The 17,301-nt window shown below is 49.6% G+C and overlaps 1 protein-coding gene across 1 annotated transcript in view; it reads left to right on the top strand.

Moving 5' to 3' along the window:
- Nucleotides 1–17,301, top strand: part of MEGF11 (multiple EGF like domains 11) — a 230,476-nt gene that overhangs the window by 141,892 nt on the left and 71,283 nt on the right. The window contains exons 5-6 of the mRNA XM_042941666.1: nucleotides 12,450–12,696; nucleotides 13,989–14,109. Coding sequence (XP_042797600.1) covers nucleotides 12,450–12,696; nucleotides 13,989–14,109 — 368 coding nt within the window. The remainder of the gene's footprint in view (nucleotides 1–12,449; nucleotides 12,697–13,988; nucleotides 14,110–17,301) is intronic.

A 17,301-nucleotide genomic window follows, 5' to 3' on the forward strand; every position in this document is an offset into this window, starting at 1 on the left:
AGGCCTTGGTTCAAAAGTGGTTTGTGGGCCCACAAGGGAGCCAGGCCTCTGCGTGGCTTTTCCTGCCTCTCTTTCTGCTTCCTATGTATTCCCTGGGGTGGGGGTGGGGGTGGGGGCTGGCCACAGGGCCAGAAAGGAAGTTCCTTAAAGACAGAGACCTTGAGCACCACTCCGGCTGCTTCCCCGTGAGCATCCCTGGCTGCTCAGAAGTGAGCAGAAGAGCAAAAAGAAATTACTTGAGATTGCAGCAAGAAGTTTCTCAGACCTATGGAAGAACTTTCTGACCATGAGAGGAATTAAACACAGACTTTGCAAGGCAAAGAGGATCTTAGACCTTGGTTTTTTACCTCCCTTCACCAACCTTTAGCTTCTTAATCCTTTGTCCTTATAGGAAAACCCAGCAAGGCATTCAGCAGCTCTGAAGCTGTGGAAATAGAGGGTCCAGAGCCCTTTTCATGGCCCCAACCCCTACCCCACACATGCACACGGAGGACCCCTTTGGCCTCCGTGGGTCGCGGCTTGGCACCCACTCATCTGGACTGATCCTGTCTCTTTGCCAAGGGAGATGCTGAGGCCTGGAAGGGTGGTACCTTACTTACCCACTGTGATAGCCAGAGAGAGGCTCTGTCTACCAGCCCAGACTTCACTGTTTGGAGAAAATGGAATGACATGGAATGATGGGAAAATGGTAGACAAGGTCGTGGAATGAGTTCACTTCTCCTGGGAAACCAGCCTGGACCCCATTCCCGCTTTCCCGCTCCAACTGTGAGTTTGTTTCCCTCAGAGCCTGTACCTAGGGCTCCCATCCCACACGCTGGATCTTCACCAAATTCCCTTTGATCCCCAACAGCTCCCCTCCCATCCCCAGCCCAGATTTTCCTCAGAGCTTTGAAAACCAGATGAGGGGCGGGCCATGCTAGGGAGGGTGCAGGGCCAAAGCGGTGGTCCCCCAGCAGGTCTGTGGTGCCTTTGCCGGCTGCCTTTGAAAGCTCCTCCAAAGAGGTAATTCCTTTGTGCACAGACATGATTTATGAGGCTTTCTAGGCAAATTGTGGAGATAAATGGTCTTTGGGGCTGGGAAGCTTCAAAGGCAGTGATGCAGACAGATCAGAGGGAGCCAGGCAGCTAGGAGCTGGGCCTCATTAAAAGCCTGTGGAGGTGGAGCGGGGGGTAGGTTTTAAGTAGAGCTGAGGACAGACCAGCTCTGAGCTGCCCCTGGATCCATTTGGGGGCAGCCCCCAGCTTACCTCTCACCCTGGGCCTCGCTGACCCCATCGTGGAAATGGACGAGCCAGAAGTGCTGAAGTCACAGAGGTACATTTATCCCAGAGGGCGGGGAGGCAGGGCGGTGCGTGCATTCCAACTTGGGCTTTGGAAGAGAAGCGACTGGCATTGCCAGGACCCCATGGAGTCCACACCAGCCTCTCTGCTAAGCACGGCCTAGAGAGCTCACGTGGGTCCTGAGTCTCCCCCTTTCCCACCTGTCCCCAGTGACCTGGACAGCTCCCTGCCTCTCGGGTCTGAAGACCCGCTCTGTACAAGGCAGGCACAGGTGTAAAGGAACTCCAATGTCCCAGCTGTGCCGTGCCTCACATCAGATATTCTGGGGCCTTGAACTCAAGGCATTATTGTTAAATGTCCCCTTTCAAGAAATGGGGCAGGAGGTCACTCTGGCTGTGAGGTCGTGTGCTAGTCACCTAACCACGCCTAACCTTCATTCCATCCTCTGTAAAATGGGGATAATTATAGCTACCCTGAGGAGTTGTGGCTCGAAATGAACAAATTAGGCACTACAAACTACCTAATGCCTAGTTTTCTTTCTCATCACCCTGTCCACGTAATATGGTGGCATTCTGTATCCATAGCAGTCCCAGCGAAGCTGATAAATTTGACTTTTATACCTTCCCACCTCCTCTCTCCAAAAGCAGATACACACACATGCGCACACACACACACCCTTCCCAATCTGGCTCCCGGGTCTTCTAATTGCCTCCCAGATATTAACAGATAACTGGGATATTAATGTCTAATAATGTGTTGTGACTGACACACACTCCTACACAAACAAGGATGATGAGCATTCTTCTAGGGGATCCCTGCAGACCCTGAAGAGTGTAGGTCCTAACGGTGGGATGCCAGGCAGACTTGGTGACATCTTGGAGCAAGGACCCAGTCCTGGCTTCCAGATGCATCTATCCACAGAGAGATTCAGGGCCCTGGCAGAATGGAGTTACTGGGTCTCTCGACTCCCTCCTGGTGTTCTGATGGCATGATGACATCTGGTCGAAATGTGCTTGGTTGCCCAGAACTGTCGTCGAGGCTGTGGTGTTGCAGATGAGGAAGGTAAATGGGCTGAAGTGACAGCCTTTGCTCGGGGCATTTTAACGTACCTTCTGGCTTCGTTCCCTCCTCCTGCCCGGCTACCTCAAGGCCCTTCTGGGTCTCCTGACCCCCGCCCTGACAGTGGGGCACCTTGCCCAGTTGTAGCTCCCCCAGCACAGCTCGCCCAGCATCTGCTAGTAACCCCATGTTCCAATGGGTCCATGTTTCCCATTTGCTTGTCTGCTTCTCCAACTAACCTATGGGCTTCTAGAACATAGTAGGTGCTCAATGATTGTTTGACAAGCAATAAATGAGCCCAACTCCTCTCCCAAAAGCTAGTATGCTGGGGTGGTGAGAGCCCTAGATCGATATGGCCACAACTGGTTTCCAATCTAGCTCTTCACTGCATCAGCTGTGTGGGCACAGACAAGGCGCTCAGTCTCTCTGGTCCAGAGTTCCCTGACTGATAAAATGTGTTTAGAGATGACCTCTAAAGCCTAGTAGTAAGACAGGCAGACTCAGACTCTCAACTCTGCCTCTTGCAACCAGGGGTGATTTTGTCCTCCAGGGAACATTTGTCAATATGTGGAGACATTTTTGGTTGTCGCAATCGTGGAGGAGGGTCTGCTACTGGCATCCAGTGGGGAGAGGCCAGGGGTGCTGCTCAGCATCCTACAATGCACAGGACAGCCCCCACAGCAAAGAATTTTCTGGCTCAACATATCAATTGCGCCAAAGTTGATAAACACCGGTTTAGTTATTTAATGTCTCGGAACCTCAGTTTTCTCAGTTGAGAAATGGGGTAATGATTCCACCTCACATGGTTTGCCTCCATCTTCTTTGGAACAAGGCAAGGAATAAATAAATGGCACCCGGTTAGAAGAGGAATCAGTGGAGTAACACAGGTGGGAAACCCAGCTGACCCATAGTAGGTGTGCAGGGTGAGGGGGTTTTCCTGCATGTGTGTGTTTATCCGTCCGCTCCTGTGCCCCAGGAAACAAGCGTGATGTGGAGGTCCACTCTGCATCCCAGGCAGCCACTGTGAGTCCCGCCTCCCTTCAGAGGCTTAAGGGAGATACAGATAATGTGGTTAAATAACAGAGTAAGTAACAAGTGTAATAAATAGATCACTAAGAGCTAATGATACATCATTATAATCCTGTGCTGTCAGCATCTTCTGGCTTAGGGACTGTGTCAGGAGATTTGGGTTTTAATCTATGGCACCTTGGTCTATTAATATTTAATTCCAACAATCTAAGTAGTGGAAAGATAGGGAGCTGAGCGATGGCTCAGCTCAGAGCCTGGGTAACCACCTCGAATTTTTCTTGTCTACACAAGGACAAACACACCTCTCACCCCGGTCCCCTCTGGCCTCTTGCTCAAGTGGGGACATTTAGCAATGGAGCGTAGAACCACACAAAATCGAGGCTGGAAGAGACCCCAGAATTTACCCGCTGGTGTCTTTTAATGAGAGCATCACTGGCATTGGAGAGCATAGTTCTTCATTGTGCGGAACTGTCCCTGTCCCTGATCATCTGTGACAACCTAATTCCTCCCTCCCCCCTCCCATTTCCAGATGCCCTCTTGGGGAGGGTGACCTACTCCAAGCAAAAACCACTGATCCAAACATGTCATTCTACAGATGAGAAAGCACAGGCCCAGAGAGGGGAGGGGGCTGCCCAAGATTGCACAGCGCTGGCTGTGACTCAGCCTCGGTGGGCCCCCAAACTTGCAGCTCGGGCCCGAAAAGCGTGGAGGCGCTCAGCCTCCGAGAATTTGCCTGTGCTTTTATTAGGGCAAGTCAGTTGACAAATGGCCTCGCTCACTGGGAAGTCACTTTATTTATCAGCTGGAATGGTTTGGGGCTGCTCCAGCCCCATCTCTGCCTGTGTGCCCGCTGCTTTGTAAACTCAGGAGCAATTCCATAATGTGTCAGCTCTCCCTACATCTTCTTGAGGTGGGCGGGGCCTGGGGACCACGGGGGAGGTGCTCTGACTCTATCAAGCCTTCCCATTGCTAAATGGTGGGGGGTGTGGAGAGGCCTCGGCCCAGGCTCTCGTACAGGCCAGGGCAACTCAGGGTCAGTGGATCCCAGGTTTGTTTCTAACGCTTGACCTTCACTTCAGTGGCCAGTCTTCCTCCGTGCTGAGTCTCAGGATTCCCATCTGTGGAATGGGAAGAACCAAGCATCTGCTCCACTCCACCTCAGACCCAGCATCCTCCTGCCCATCTCTGAGAGGACCAGTGAGCACACAGGTCACCGGAAGGATGATAGTCCTTGCCAGCTGTGCTTTTAAAAGGATCTATGCTTGACCCCACCACCCCAGAATAATTCAAATGTCCAGGGGTGAAGCCCGGGCATGAGTGTCTTTTTTAAAACCTCCTGGGGTAATGCTAACGTGCGGCCAGGCTGAGAACCACTGGCTGAGGAAGCAAATCCTCAAAAGCAGCTGAGAGAGGGCTCTTCGGTCGCTGGAAAAGCCTTGTCAGCTGGCTGACGGTTCTTCTTGTGCCCAGCTCTGGGCTGGACACGGGGGGAGACTGTGCGCCTGTGGGGGGTGGGGTGGCTCAGGCAAGGGCACCCGCCCCCCAGCTCCCCCTGCAGCAATGCATGGACTCTCTAGGCTAAGGGAAGAGATTGGACACAAGGCACGTAAACCTGCTTGTATATGGCAGTGGTGACAAAAAACAATGGTCAGCCAAGTTATTGTTCCTAAGAGACAAAGTCAAGGAAGGCATAAAAACATAGCTGTGCCTTTAATAAATGACCTTCAGGGACTCAAAAAGATGTTTGACACCAATGTTTATGACAGCATTTATTACCACAGCCAAAAAGTGGAAACAACCCAAGTGTCCATCAACAGATAAACAAAATGAGGCCTGTTTACACAATAAAATACTGTTGAGCCTTAAAAAGGGAAATTCAGGGCGCCTGGGTGGCTCAGTCGGTTAAGCATCCGACTTTTGGTTTGGCTCAGGTCATGATCTCATACTTGTAAGGTTGAGCCCTGCATCAGGCTCAGCGCAGAGCGTGGAGCCTGCTTGGGATTCTCTCACTCACTCTCTCTCTCTCTGCCCCTCCCCCTCTCACGCACACATGCATGTGCACACTCTCTCAAAGTAAATTAAAAAAAAATAAAAATGATTGAAATGGCACAAGGTATGTTATGTGTATTTTACACAATATAAAAAGTTCTAAATCAATAATCTTAAGAGAATTATGAGAAGTAGGGCCAACCCTGGGAAACCCGGGACCTACAACCACCATTCACACGTACGCCAACCCTTGAATGAAGTGCATGTGAAAAATGAGCCTCTGCTTTCTCATCTCCTTGTGAATTATCCAAGGCGGCTGTTTTAGCCCAGGCTGGCTGCCAGTGTCCTGTGTCCCCTCTTCCATCAACACCGGACCACAGTCAGCAGGACAGCAGTGGTTAGGAGCTCAAATGCCCAGTCACTCCCCAGCTGTGTGACTTTGGACAAGTTACATAACCTCTCTGGGCCTCAGTTTCCTGATCTACAAAATGGAGGCGCACCCCTTGCAGGTGGGTGGTTGTAAGAATTAAATGAGCCAGGAACACATTAGCCCTGGACCCCGAAGTAGGGAGATGTACTGGCTGGGAAAGGGGGGTGAGTGGGCCAGCCTAAGGGAACAGAACAAGCCAGGCCATATGCTAGCTGCCCGGAGAAGATACATCCACTTGAAACATCAGCCAAAGCCAAAAAATAATTAGAAAGGAATGTCTGTGACAGGGAGAAAAAAAAAAAAAAAAAAAAAAGCATGAGGGGGTGACATTCCAAGGCCAAATTGGAAAGAGTTTGTATCTGCGAAAGAATGCAAAATCCTGTTGTAATTTTAATGACTGTAGTTTTTATTCACCTTCAACAGGAAAGATAATTGACTCACTGCAGCTCTGCCTCATTTCTCTGTCATTGCTGGGGAATGAGGTGTTTTTAAGTGGATTTTCTAGATAACTGAAGCTTATCCCTGTGAACCCTAACATTTTTTTTCATTTAATCACTCTGAGGGGAAATTTATATGGAATGGATTACACACTTCCCTGCTCCCTTAATCAGAATATTCTAAATTGAATGTAACCTCTTCCTGTCAACTTGGACTTACAGGGCTATTTGCCCCTAGATTAACGGCTCCATTAATATGGCAAATGCTTTGCTTTTTTAGTCTACAGATGTTTACTGTTTGTTTCCATGGTTTCCTACTGTGACGTGAAGCTCTTTCTATGTATTTTTAGGAACTCCATAAAACACACAGACACAAATTTGCACATGTGTGTATACACACGCACGCTGAGAACCCAGATTGTCAGACCTAATGGAACTGTGTTTGCCTGTGCTTCTCTGACACCCTTAATAGGGCATTTTATGGCACACCATATAGGCTTTTCTGTCATCTCTGTCCCCACTAGATTGTATGTTCCAAGAGGGCAGGACACTTTCTGGCATTACTTGGCGCTTGACCAATGTGTGTGGAACAGACAAGTGAAAGAATGAAAGCACCTAAGTGTTAGGGCATCAGTTAGTGGTAAGTGAGTGGCTTTGAATGCCTTCCTGGATGTCTCTTGGACACCTCAAATTCATTGGCCCATCATTCTCTTTCCCCCGACATGTGCTATTCACCCTTGTGTTGCCCATAAAGAATTAGGGTGATTGGCACCAATATCCACCCGGCAGCCGAAGCCAGAGCCGGGTCGACATCCTTCCTCCCTCGTCTTCCTTCTCCAGCACTCTGTCAATCAGCAAGTCCTTGTGGCTTGTACCTCATCAATACAGCTGGAGTCTGTCCCCTTCCCTCCATCCCCAGTGCTACTACCTTAGTCAAGGCCACCACCATCTCTTTCCTACTATATATATATAACAGCCAGTCCCCCTGACCCCACTCTTGCTCCGTTTTTCCTGCCCACATATCTATTCTTACCAGAGCAGTCTTTCTACGGCCATACCTAATCATGTCTGTCCCCTACTTGGAACACATCTAGAGTTTCCCGGCTGCCCTTGTGGGAAGTCAACACCCCTGAACATGCCTCACAGAGCCCTTGGACCTGGGATCCTGCCCAGGAATCTTCCCCACCTATACCTTGCTCTCCCTTAAAGTCTATACTCCAGACACACATACCTTTTAAAATGTTCTCTCATGTCATGCTTTTTCCCAGCTCCAAGTTTTTACGTACATTATTTCCTCTGCTTGGAACCATTCCCCACGCTCACCCCTCCTTCAGGTCTCTTCTTTGAGGATATAGTCCCTAACCCCTTAGTCTGGATTCAAACCCACCCACGCCCTTCTATATTGTCCTGAACGACCCTTGCTGTGGCACTTCTGTGAGATACTTTAAATGCCGCCTTAGCATCTCCGTCCCCACTAGACTGTATGCTCTCCAGTTTGGGGTTTGGGTTGTGCCAGAGAGAATGGAGGTCACCTCTGATAAGCAAAGCATAACTACACCCTGGGATGCACCAAGGACAAACTGGCTTTGGACTCTAGCAGTTTCCTTCAGAGTCAAGGTCCGAGGGCAGTGACTATGACCGTAACAACGAAGAGAATCCCTTGTTCTAGATCCTGGGGCTGTTCCCAGTGATGAGCAGAGAGGAAGTGGCTGGTTTACATGGCATCTCTACCCTTGTGTTCTGCAGCTGCCCCCTTATGCCCAGTGGCACCCCTGAGTTTCTGTCCACAGAAGCATCCTTCAGAAAGTGTCCCATTTACCGGCAGTGGAGGTTGCTGGAGCCAGACCTGAGCCTGCCCTTGACTAGGACCTTGGGCAATCACTTAACCTCGCTGACCCTTTAGTTTCCCCATCTGTAAAATGAAGAGTAATAAAGCCTAACTTACAGGGTTTTAAATGTCACAAGTGAGCATTTAAAACGTGGTTGTCGTTATTATTACAATGGAGTCACGTCATAGGTACGTTAAATTTATGGGAATTCAACTACGTGTGCTTGGCAACAAAAAGAGATTGAGAAATGGTATAGCAGTTAATTCGGCTAGTCTTTCCACTCGTTGATATATGTCCCAGAGAGAGGGTGACGTGGGAGAAGCTGACTGCTGGATACTCGGTTATTCTCTGTCTTATGAGCCTCTTCCATTGTGGGTGGAGTTTGTAACTATATCTGGACTTGATTTTTTTTTTTTTTTTGTATTAAGAAATTAGTTTCAGAGGTGCCTGGATGGCTGTCGGTTAAGCGTCTGACTCCGGCTCAGGTCATGATCTCACAGTCTGTGAGTTCGAGCCCCACATCAGGCTCTGTGCTGACAGCTCAGAGCCTGGAGCCTGCTTCGGATTCTGCGTCTCCCTCTCTCTGTCCTTCCCCTCTCGAGCTCCGTCTCTCACTCTCTCTCAAAAAAATAAATAAACATTAAAAAAATTTAAAAAAATGTTTCAGGTATATAACATAATGATTCCACATTTGTATATATTGTGAAATGATCAGCACAGGTCAACATATGTCACCATACATAGTTACATGGTTTTTTTCTTGCCATGGGAACCTTTAAGATCTACTCTTACTAACTTTCACGTATTATTAACTATACAATGGTATTAACTCTAGTCACCATGCTGGACGTCACATCCCCATGACTTATTTATTTGGTAACTAGAACTTTGTACCTTTTGGCCACCTTCACCCATTTTCCCCACCTCCTACACCCCACCTCTGGTAACCACCAAATAGTTCTTTGCATCTATGAGTCCAGTTCCTGTCTGTTTCTTCATTTTTTAGATTCCACATAAATCATATGGTGTTTGTCTTTCTCTGTTTGACTTATTTCATAAGTCTCTGTTTGACTTATTAGCATAATGCCCTCAAGGTCCATCCATGTTGTTACAAATTACAAGATTTCCTTCTTTTTTGTGGCTGGATAACATTCCATTGTCTAAATATACCACATCTTCTTTATCCATTTATCTATTAATGGACACTTAAGTTGCTTGCATGTCTTGGCTGTCATAGATAATGCTGCAGTGAACACGAGGGTGCGTATATCTTTTCAAGTTTGTATTTTCATTTCCTTTGGATAAATACCCAGAACTGGAATTGCTGGATCATAGGATAGTTCTATTTTTTTTTTTAATTTTTTTTTTAATGTTTATTTATTTTTAAATTTTTTTTCAACGTTTTTTATTTATTTTTGGGACAGAGAGAGACATAGCATGAACAGGGGAGGGGCAGAGAGAGAGGGAGACACAGAATCGGAAACAGGCTCCAGGCTCCGAGCCATCAGCCCAGAGCCTGACGCGGGGCTCGAACTCACGGACTGAGAGATCGTGACCTGGCTGAAGTCGGACGCTCAACCGACTGCGCCACCCAGGCGCCCCAATGTTTATTTATTTTTGAGACAGAGAGAGACAGAGCATGAACGGGGGAGGGTGAGAGAGAGAGGGAGACACAGAATCGGAAGCAGGCTCCAGGCTCTGAGCCATCAGCCCAGAGCCCCACGCGGGGCTCGAACTCATGGACGCGAGATCGTGACCTGAGCTGAAGTCGGACGCTCAACCGACTGAGCCACCCAGGTGCCCCAGGATAGTTCTATTTTTAATTTGGGAGTGGGGGGACCTCCATACTGTTTTCCGCAATGGTTGCACCAGTTTGTATTCCCACCAACAGTGCACGAGGGTTCCCTTCTTTCCACATTTTTGCCAACACTTGTTATTTCTTGTTTTTTGATGCTAGCCGTTCTAACAGGTGTGAGGTGATATCTCATTGTGGTTCTGATTTGCATTTCCTTGATGATTAGTGATGTGTAGCACCTTTTCATGTACCTGTTGGCCCTCTGTATGTCTTCTTTGTAAAAATGACTGTTCAGATCCTCTGCCCATTTTTTAATTGGATCGTTTGGGTTTTTTGTTTCATTTTCTGTTTGTTTGTTTGTTTTTTTGCTATTGAGTTGTATGAGTTCTTTATAGACTTTGAATATTAACCCCTTGTCAGTTACATGATTTGCACATGTTTTCTCCCATTCAGTAAGTTGCCTTTCATTTTGCTGATGGTTTCCTTTCTTATGCAGAAGCTTTTTAGTTTAATGTAGTCCCACTTGTTTATATTTGGTTTTGTTGCCTTTGCTTTTCATGTCAAATCCAGAAAATTATCGCCTGCGTCAAGGAGATTACCACCTATGTTTTCTTCTAGGAGTTTCATAGTTTCAGGTCTTACATTTCAATCTTTAATCCATTTTGAGTTAATGTTTGTGTATGATGTAAGAGACTGTCCTTTCCCCATTGTATATTCTTGGCTCCTTGGTCATAAATTAACTGACCATATATTCCTGGGTTTATTTCTGGCCTCTTTGTTCTGTTCCATTGATCCATTGTTTTTATGCCCGTATCATACTGTTTTGATTACTATAGCTTTGTAATATAGTTTGGAATCCGGAAGCATGATGCCTCCAGCTTTGTTCTTTGTCAAGATCATTTTGGCTGTTGGACTTGATTTTGCCTCACCGTAGTACCAGGTAGAAAATGCAGGGTGGGGCTTACTCATAAGCTGGCAGCTCAGTTTGTATATGTGAATATTTGGGGCAGAGATGAAGAAGGAATAAAGCAAGACAGGGATTTGGGCCCAGGCTGGTTCCATCTGTTAAAGGATGATGGACAGGCTCCATGACATTGACCATTTGACCTTGATCAACAAGTGGGAGGTACATCCAGTGGAGTTTGTGGGGCTGATGGAGTGATTCCTCCATCAATGCCTTCGTCCCCAAAGATCCCATGTACTCACTGGCCTCGCTAGAACCTTCTGCTCTTGTGCATGCCCAACACTCGAGCGCCACTGCCTCTTTGTTCATACTGAGCCTGCCCCAGTGACACTTTCTCCAGTCACACTCACCTGCCGCCTTCCTTCTCTGAGTGTCTAAACCCTAGAATCACTGGAGCACAAAGATCATCTGATCGGCACCTTGTCTTCAGAAGGTAGGGTGTCCAGCCATTCCGGTTTGGCCAGGACTGAAGGATTTCTCAGAAGGTGGGATTTTAGTGCTGAAACCAGGACACTTGGTCACTCTGATAGGCAGACAAATGAGACTTTAGGAAGTCTTGCCCGATCTCCTTAGCTGGGAGTAGTCTTTTTCTCCATTGAACTTCTCGTAGAACATTATCTGTGCCTGTCTATGGCCATGCTTGAACCCCACATCCACCACACTCCAGGATTCAAGTGAATGAGCCTGTGGTTTGAGGACATCTTGGTATTGGGTGTCCTGTAGGCACCAGGGGAAGGTCAGAGGGGGAGGTGGCAGCAGGCTGGGTGACCTACCTGGGGCTCTGCCATTCAGGTCCTTTCCACAGCTATGAAAGTTTCTGCAAAGCTGGCTCAGATATCATCACTCTTTGAAACATTTAATTACATATAAAGATCTTGAAGGCTGTCTGGCTCCTCCCAGGGAAACATTTCTTTTTCCTGCTCCTTCTGAAGTTGGCTACTTGGAAAGTAAAGAAATTGAACTGAAGATAAAGCAACCCAGGGGCGGGGGGTGGGGGTGCAGGGTGGGTAGACATTGCTGAAAAGGAGAAGCCTCGGAGAGACAGATGGGAAGGGTGACAGGGAGATGGGAGGGGGGTGGGGGGGAGAGGGTGCAGGGAGCTAGAAGGCATTCTCACTGGAGAGTGAGGTACAAGAGGTGAGAAAACTAATGAGTTTCAGAAAGAGAGGGAAAGAGAGAGAGATGGGGGCTGGGCTGGGGAGGGACTGAGAAGGGGGAGTGAGTAGTGTCACAGAGAAGAGCGGTAGCAAACCAGAAGAGAAAGCCTGGCTGAGAGGAACAGAGACAACCAACCAAGAAGAATTTAGCAAAGGCAGAGGGAGGTGAATAGCTTATGGTTCCAGAATTTCAATACCCGGGAGGGGCTTCAGGGAAGCACTGGTTGGAATGGGATGGCCCAGACTGGGAGATACCTTGAAGAAATAATCTTCTTAGGGTGTATGATTAGTGGAGTGGCTTGGCGAAGAGCCCATGGAGGTTATGAGGTGCCAAAGCTTCCCCCCTAATGGCCCTTGCTGTCTCCTTATCCAGGGAAGAGCAACGCAGAGAGTGGCCTTTGGGGTATCGGTTCCAGCCCCCGTCCCAAGGACAGTCCCTCAGGGAATTCCCTCAGCCCTGACCGGCTCCTCTCTTGCAGGCTGTGACAGCGACCACTGGGGCCCCCATTGCAGCAATCGGTGCCAGTGCCAGAATGGAGCCCTGTGCAACCCCATCACGGGCGCCTGCGTGTGTGCCGCTGGCTTCCGCGGCTGGCGCTGCGAGGAGCTCTGTGCGCCGGGCACCCACGGCAAGGGCTGCCAGCTGCAGTGCCAGTGCCGCCACGGAGCCAGCTGCGACCCCCGCACCGGCCAGTGCCTCTGCGCTCCGGGCTACACCGGAGTCTAGTGAGTACCGCCCCCAGGGCCCTAGGGGCGGGGCGGGGCGGGGCTGGCTCCCTCCCCGCAGCTGCGCAGTCTGCCACTGGCCCCTAACCGAGGAGCAGGGTAGGGGGTACAGACAGAAGTTCAAGGTAGTCCTGGCTGGCAGATCTCCCGCGCTGTGACCCCAAGCCCTACAGAGGTTAAATGCCCAGGCCTCACCCACGCAGGTCCCCGGTCCCTCCATCCAGGCCCCAGGGTAACAGGTGCAAGCTGAGACCAAATACATCAGGAGTTCATGAAACTCCTCCCGCGAGGCCCTTCCTGTCCGGGCCCCAGACCTCAGTTTGGCATTCTCCTCTGATCATAACCCAAACGCCCGCTGCTCACCTGGGTCCCGACCCTTCCAGGCCATTTGAGAAAGAGATGGGTGAGGGCCCTGGGCAGTAAGTACTATGAATAGATTCAGAGAATTTATTGTGCCTGTTCATATCCCCTGTCTTCTCCCCTCACACCCCAAACAGCCCCTCACTCCAGTTCTCTAGAGAGTCTGTACTGAGAGGGAACCTCCAAGACTGCTTAATTGAGACCCCCTCAGAGCAAGATTGAAGTTCTCCTCCCCACTCCCCACCCTGTTGAAGACTCCGTGGCCTCCCAACAGCCCTAGATCCTGAGAGGGTATCCAAGGACACTGGTCAGGGACACATCCTTGATTGAGGGTGTTTCCTGCCCCAAGGTCTGGCCAACTCCAGGGCCAGCTCCAGCTAGAGGCCAGGGCCATTTCCCTGAGGCCCAAGGCCAAGATCCTGTGCAAAGCCTCCCTCATACCTCAGCAGTGCACATGAACCCGTCATGACAGCTGAGAACTTTCCAGAGGCTAAAAGTGGGGCATGCCCAGATACTTAGTCTCCCTGAATCTAGGTAGATTCTTAAAAGCCAGATCAATAACCACATCTCAGTGCCTTTACTCATGCTGTTCCTTCTGCCTGGCATGCCCTTCCTTCCCTTCTCCCAGTGAAACTAACTTCACCTTCAGGACCCACATAAAATGTCTTCCTCTCACGGAAGCCTTCCCCAAAAAACACTCTTCTTGACATTAAGCGCTTAAGTTACCCCATAGGCATGGGCCCAGTCACACAGCATTCCAGTTCATTATGTCTGAGCCCTGTTTCCCCCTTCTGGCAGAAAGCAGGACTGCATCTCAGCTAATACAGTTCACATCGGCTGTGGACTCTCGAATTCCTAGGGAGCCCTGGAGTACTGGGACACTGCCACTGACTGAATGCTGCCATGTCTGACACCTCTGCTTCCTCATGCAGCTGTGAGGAGCTGTGTCCGCCTGGAAGCCACGGGGCTTACTGTGAGCTGCGCTGCCCCTGCCAGAATGGGGGCACCTGCCACCACATCACTGGAGAGTGTGCCTGCCCCCCAGGCTGGACGGTAGGTGGGCCCACAGGACCTGGGTGGGCCTCTGTAAGAGGTGTGAGCGTCCCTCACCCACACACGTTGAGGGGCTGAATTCTTTTCCCACCCTGAAAACTCTCCCTCCTATCTGTGGTCACAGGCATCACTAGATAACCACCGGAGATCCCTTGGACACAACTTTGAATGACAGTCTACATCTAAGGGCTGTGTGAACTGATGGCAGGTTCCTTAACCTCTCTGAGCCTGTGGTCTCTCATGCTCAAAGGAGTTGAAATCTAGATAAGCTCTTTCCTTGGACATAGATAGGTACTCACCTGAGCTGCCGTGGGCTCTGGGCCCAATGTGGCAGAAAGGGTGTGGTGTGAGGGCAGGGGAACAGGTGGGAGGAGGAGGGGAGATGGAAGAGTAGAGATCACCTGAAGTTCTAGAACTTCAGATTCCCAGCCTGTACCCCGCTGTTCTGTGGGCCCAGAATCTGCATTTCAATATGCGCTCCCGGTGATTCTGGTGCAGCCTCAACCAACCCAGCTCTTGTGTCTGGGAACCGCTATTATGGAAAGGAAAGGGTGGGAATTACAACCTCACAGGCCTCAGTTCAGGTCCTGCAACCAGTGTTGACCCTGAAAAAAGTGCTCAGTTACTCTGGTCTCTGTTTCCCCATCTGTAAGCAGAACCCATACAACAATAGTAAGCCCTGCCCTTCATAACCGCCCTGGTGGGCAAAAGGCTCAGATGAGGCAGTGCACATTCAAAGTGCCTTGCAGACTCTGTCCTTTATCATTGCTTGTTTTATATCCCTGGATCCTGCAGACAATCCACAAGGCTCTTTTTTTTTTTAGCTAACACACTCTGTCAGGGCTCCCCCCACCAATGACCCAAACTTCTCAGGAGCACCGAGTCACTAAATCGGACTCTCCCAGGCTGTGCCCCCGCCTCTGACTCTCCAGTAACACACCCCATTTTGGGGGAAGCTCAGTGACACAGGGGGCTGCATCCCCCAGGGCCTGAAACTTCTTTGCAAAGCCAGAGAGGACAGGGGTACTGAGTAGGAGCAGGGTATTTCGGGAAGCTGTGAAGGCAGAGGTCATGGGGAGCAGGCTGGAGGGATGCTTGCAGGGCCCATTGACACGGGCACAGATTTGCCGGGATTTTTTAGAGCAGGAAAGGACCAGGGGATGATTTGGTCCAGCAGTGTCCAAACGTGGCTGCACGCCAGAGTTTCTGGGGCTGAGGGTGGGTCTTAAGAACAGATTTCCAGGCCCCACCAGAGACTTTCTGGGGCCTGGATCTCTATATTTAATAAGATCCCCAGATGATTCTGAAGTGCCAACCCTGTCCGCAGATCCATATTTGGAAATAATTGATCAAGACTGTAGGATTTCCTTCTGAGTTTCACAGAACCCTCGGGTTTCTTGGGGGTGAGGGTGGGTGGGGAGCCTAATAATTAGGGCTCTGGGTCGGTCCCACACACCCTCACTTCTCCATTTTAACCTACTTTCTATATTGAGGTTCTTGGTAAGATTTCATATAAAAACAGGGCCTCCCAGCTTTTAGAGGTCTGAACACCACTGGTCCATCAATCCCCTCCTTTCTCAGATGATGAAGCTGAGGCCCAGAGAGGTTGAGTGACCTGCCCATGGCTACACTGCTGGTTAAGAGGAAGGTGGGTTAGAATCTGGGTCTCCTGACTCTTGGACTCCTGAACCCCAGCCCTTGGTGTCTGTCTGACTGTCTCTTCTGAGGACAAAGGGGCTGCTGCTGCCTCTCTCATTTCTCACCTGCCCATTTCTCCCGCCCTGAACCAGTCTCTGGAAAGACCCTCTTATCTCCCACCTGCTTCCAGAATTCCACCACCCACAGGCTGGGTTTTCAGAGGCCTAGCAGCAGGCATTGAGGTTGGGTCAGGGTGAGGGAGGAGGAGAATGGGCCACAGGCCTCTCTAGAGACACTGATGGAAGCCAGTGGTCAAAGAAGGGGAAGGGAGGAAGTCTTGGAGGAATTTTTTTCTTCCCAACACAGTGAGAAGTTTGTTCTTCGAGACGACAGGAAACTGTCAATAGACACCTATGGATTTGGGGACTTTATATTTTTAATTTTTTGGTAGACAATTGCGTTTCTATTTTTTACACAGCATTTAACTTGCAGATTTGTATGAATTATTAATACCCCTCGTGCATGCAGAGTCACAGTGTAAGGACGCTGCAGCTCAGTCCTGAGGCCCCTCCCAGGGACGGCTAGGGCTGGGAAGAGGGTGCTGGGCCGAAGGGTCCTGCCTTTATCATCCTCCAAGCCCTCACTTTCTTGTTGGCCCCCAGCGGCTTCCACTACACTCACAGATCTAAAGAGTACAATCCAGAGCTTGATTTTCCCAGGCAATTTCAGAAGGTAGCACTCTGTACACGAAGCTTCTCTGTGGGCCTCCTTGTGGAGTCCTGGTCATGTCTTAGAAGCTTCTGGGGTATAGTGAGAAAGGCAAGCCTCTATGGGGAACCCCTATCACCCCTAGGAGGAAAAGAGCCCCTTCCTCTGTGGCTTTTCCCTGCCCCTCTCCTCACATACACACTCATCTCACTGTCCCCTCAGCTGCTGCCTCTGCCTTCTCCATTCCCCCTTCCACTCCCCCCACACCAGTCCCTCACCTTCTGACAGGTGGGGAAGAGAAATCTGAGCTAAAAAGCCTCCCACCTAATTCATTACAATAAATTGGATGATATTGAAAAATGACTTGGGTCTGGCAGCATTTTCCTGAGTAAAACAGCTTCCTCTGGGCCCGCAGTTGTTGGTGCTTAATAACTGTGTATTGAACTTATTGATGAATTAATTGTGGGAGAATCCTTGGTCTCCATAAGAGAAATGAAAGGGAGAGGCTGAAAGGGAAGCTTGTTCAGATTTCTCTTTTATAAAGACCTAAGATTCACAGATATAATTGTTTAAAGTTATCTAATCTTGGGGCCCCTGGGTGGTTCAGTCGGTTGGGCGTCCAACTTCCACTCAGGTCATGATCTCACAGTTCACAAATTCAAGCCCCACATCAGGCTCTGTGCTGACAGCTCAGAGCCTGGAGCCTGCTTCAGATTCTGTGTCTTCCTCTCTCTCTCTGCTCCTCCCCTGCTCATTCTCTCTCTCGCTCTTGCTCTCTCAGAAATAAACATTTAAAAAAATTTTTTTAAGTTATCTAATCTCACAAGGCTAGTACTGAAGGGAGGG

Source organism: Panthera leo, chromosome B3 (genome assembly GCF_018350215.1).
Source record: "Panthera leo isolate Ple1 chromosome B3, P.leo_Ple1_pat1.1, whole genome shotgun sequence".
Lineage (NCBI taxonomy): Eukaryota > Metazoa > Chordata > Mammalia > Carnivora > Felidae > Panthera > Panthera leo.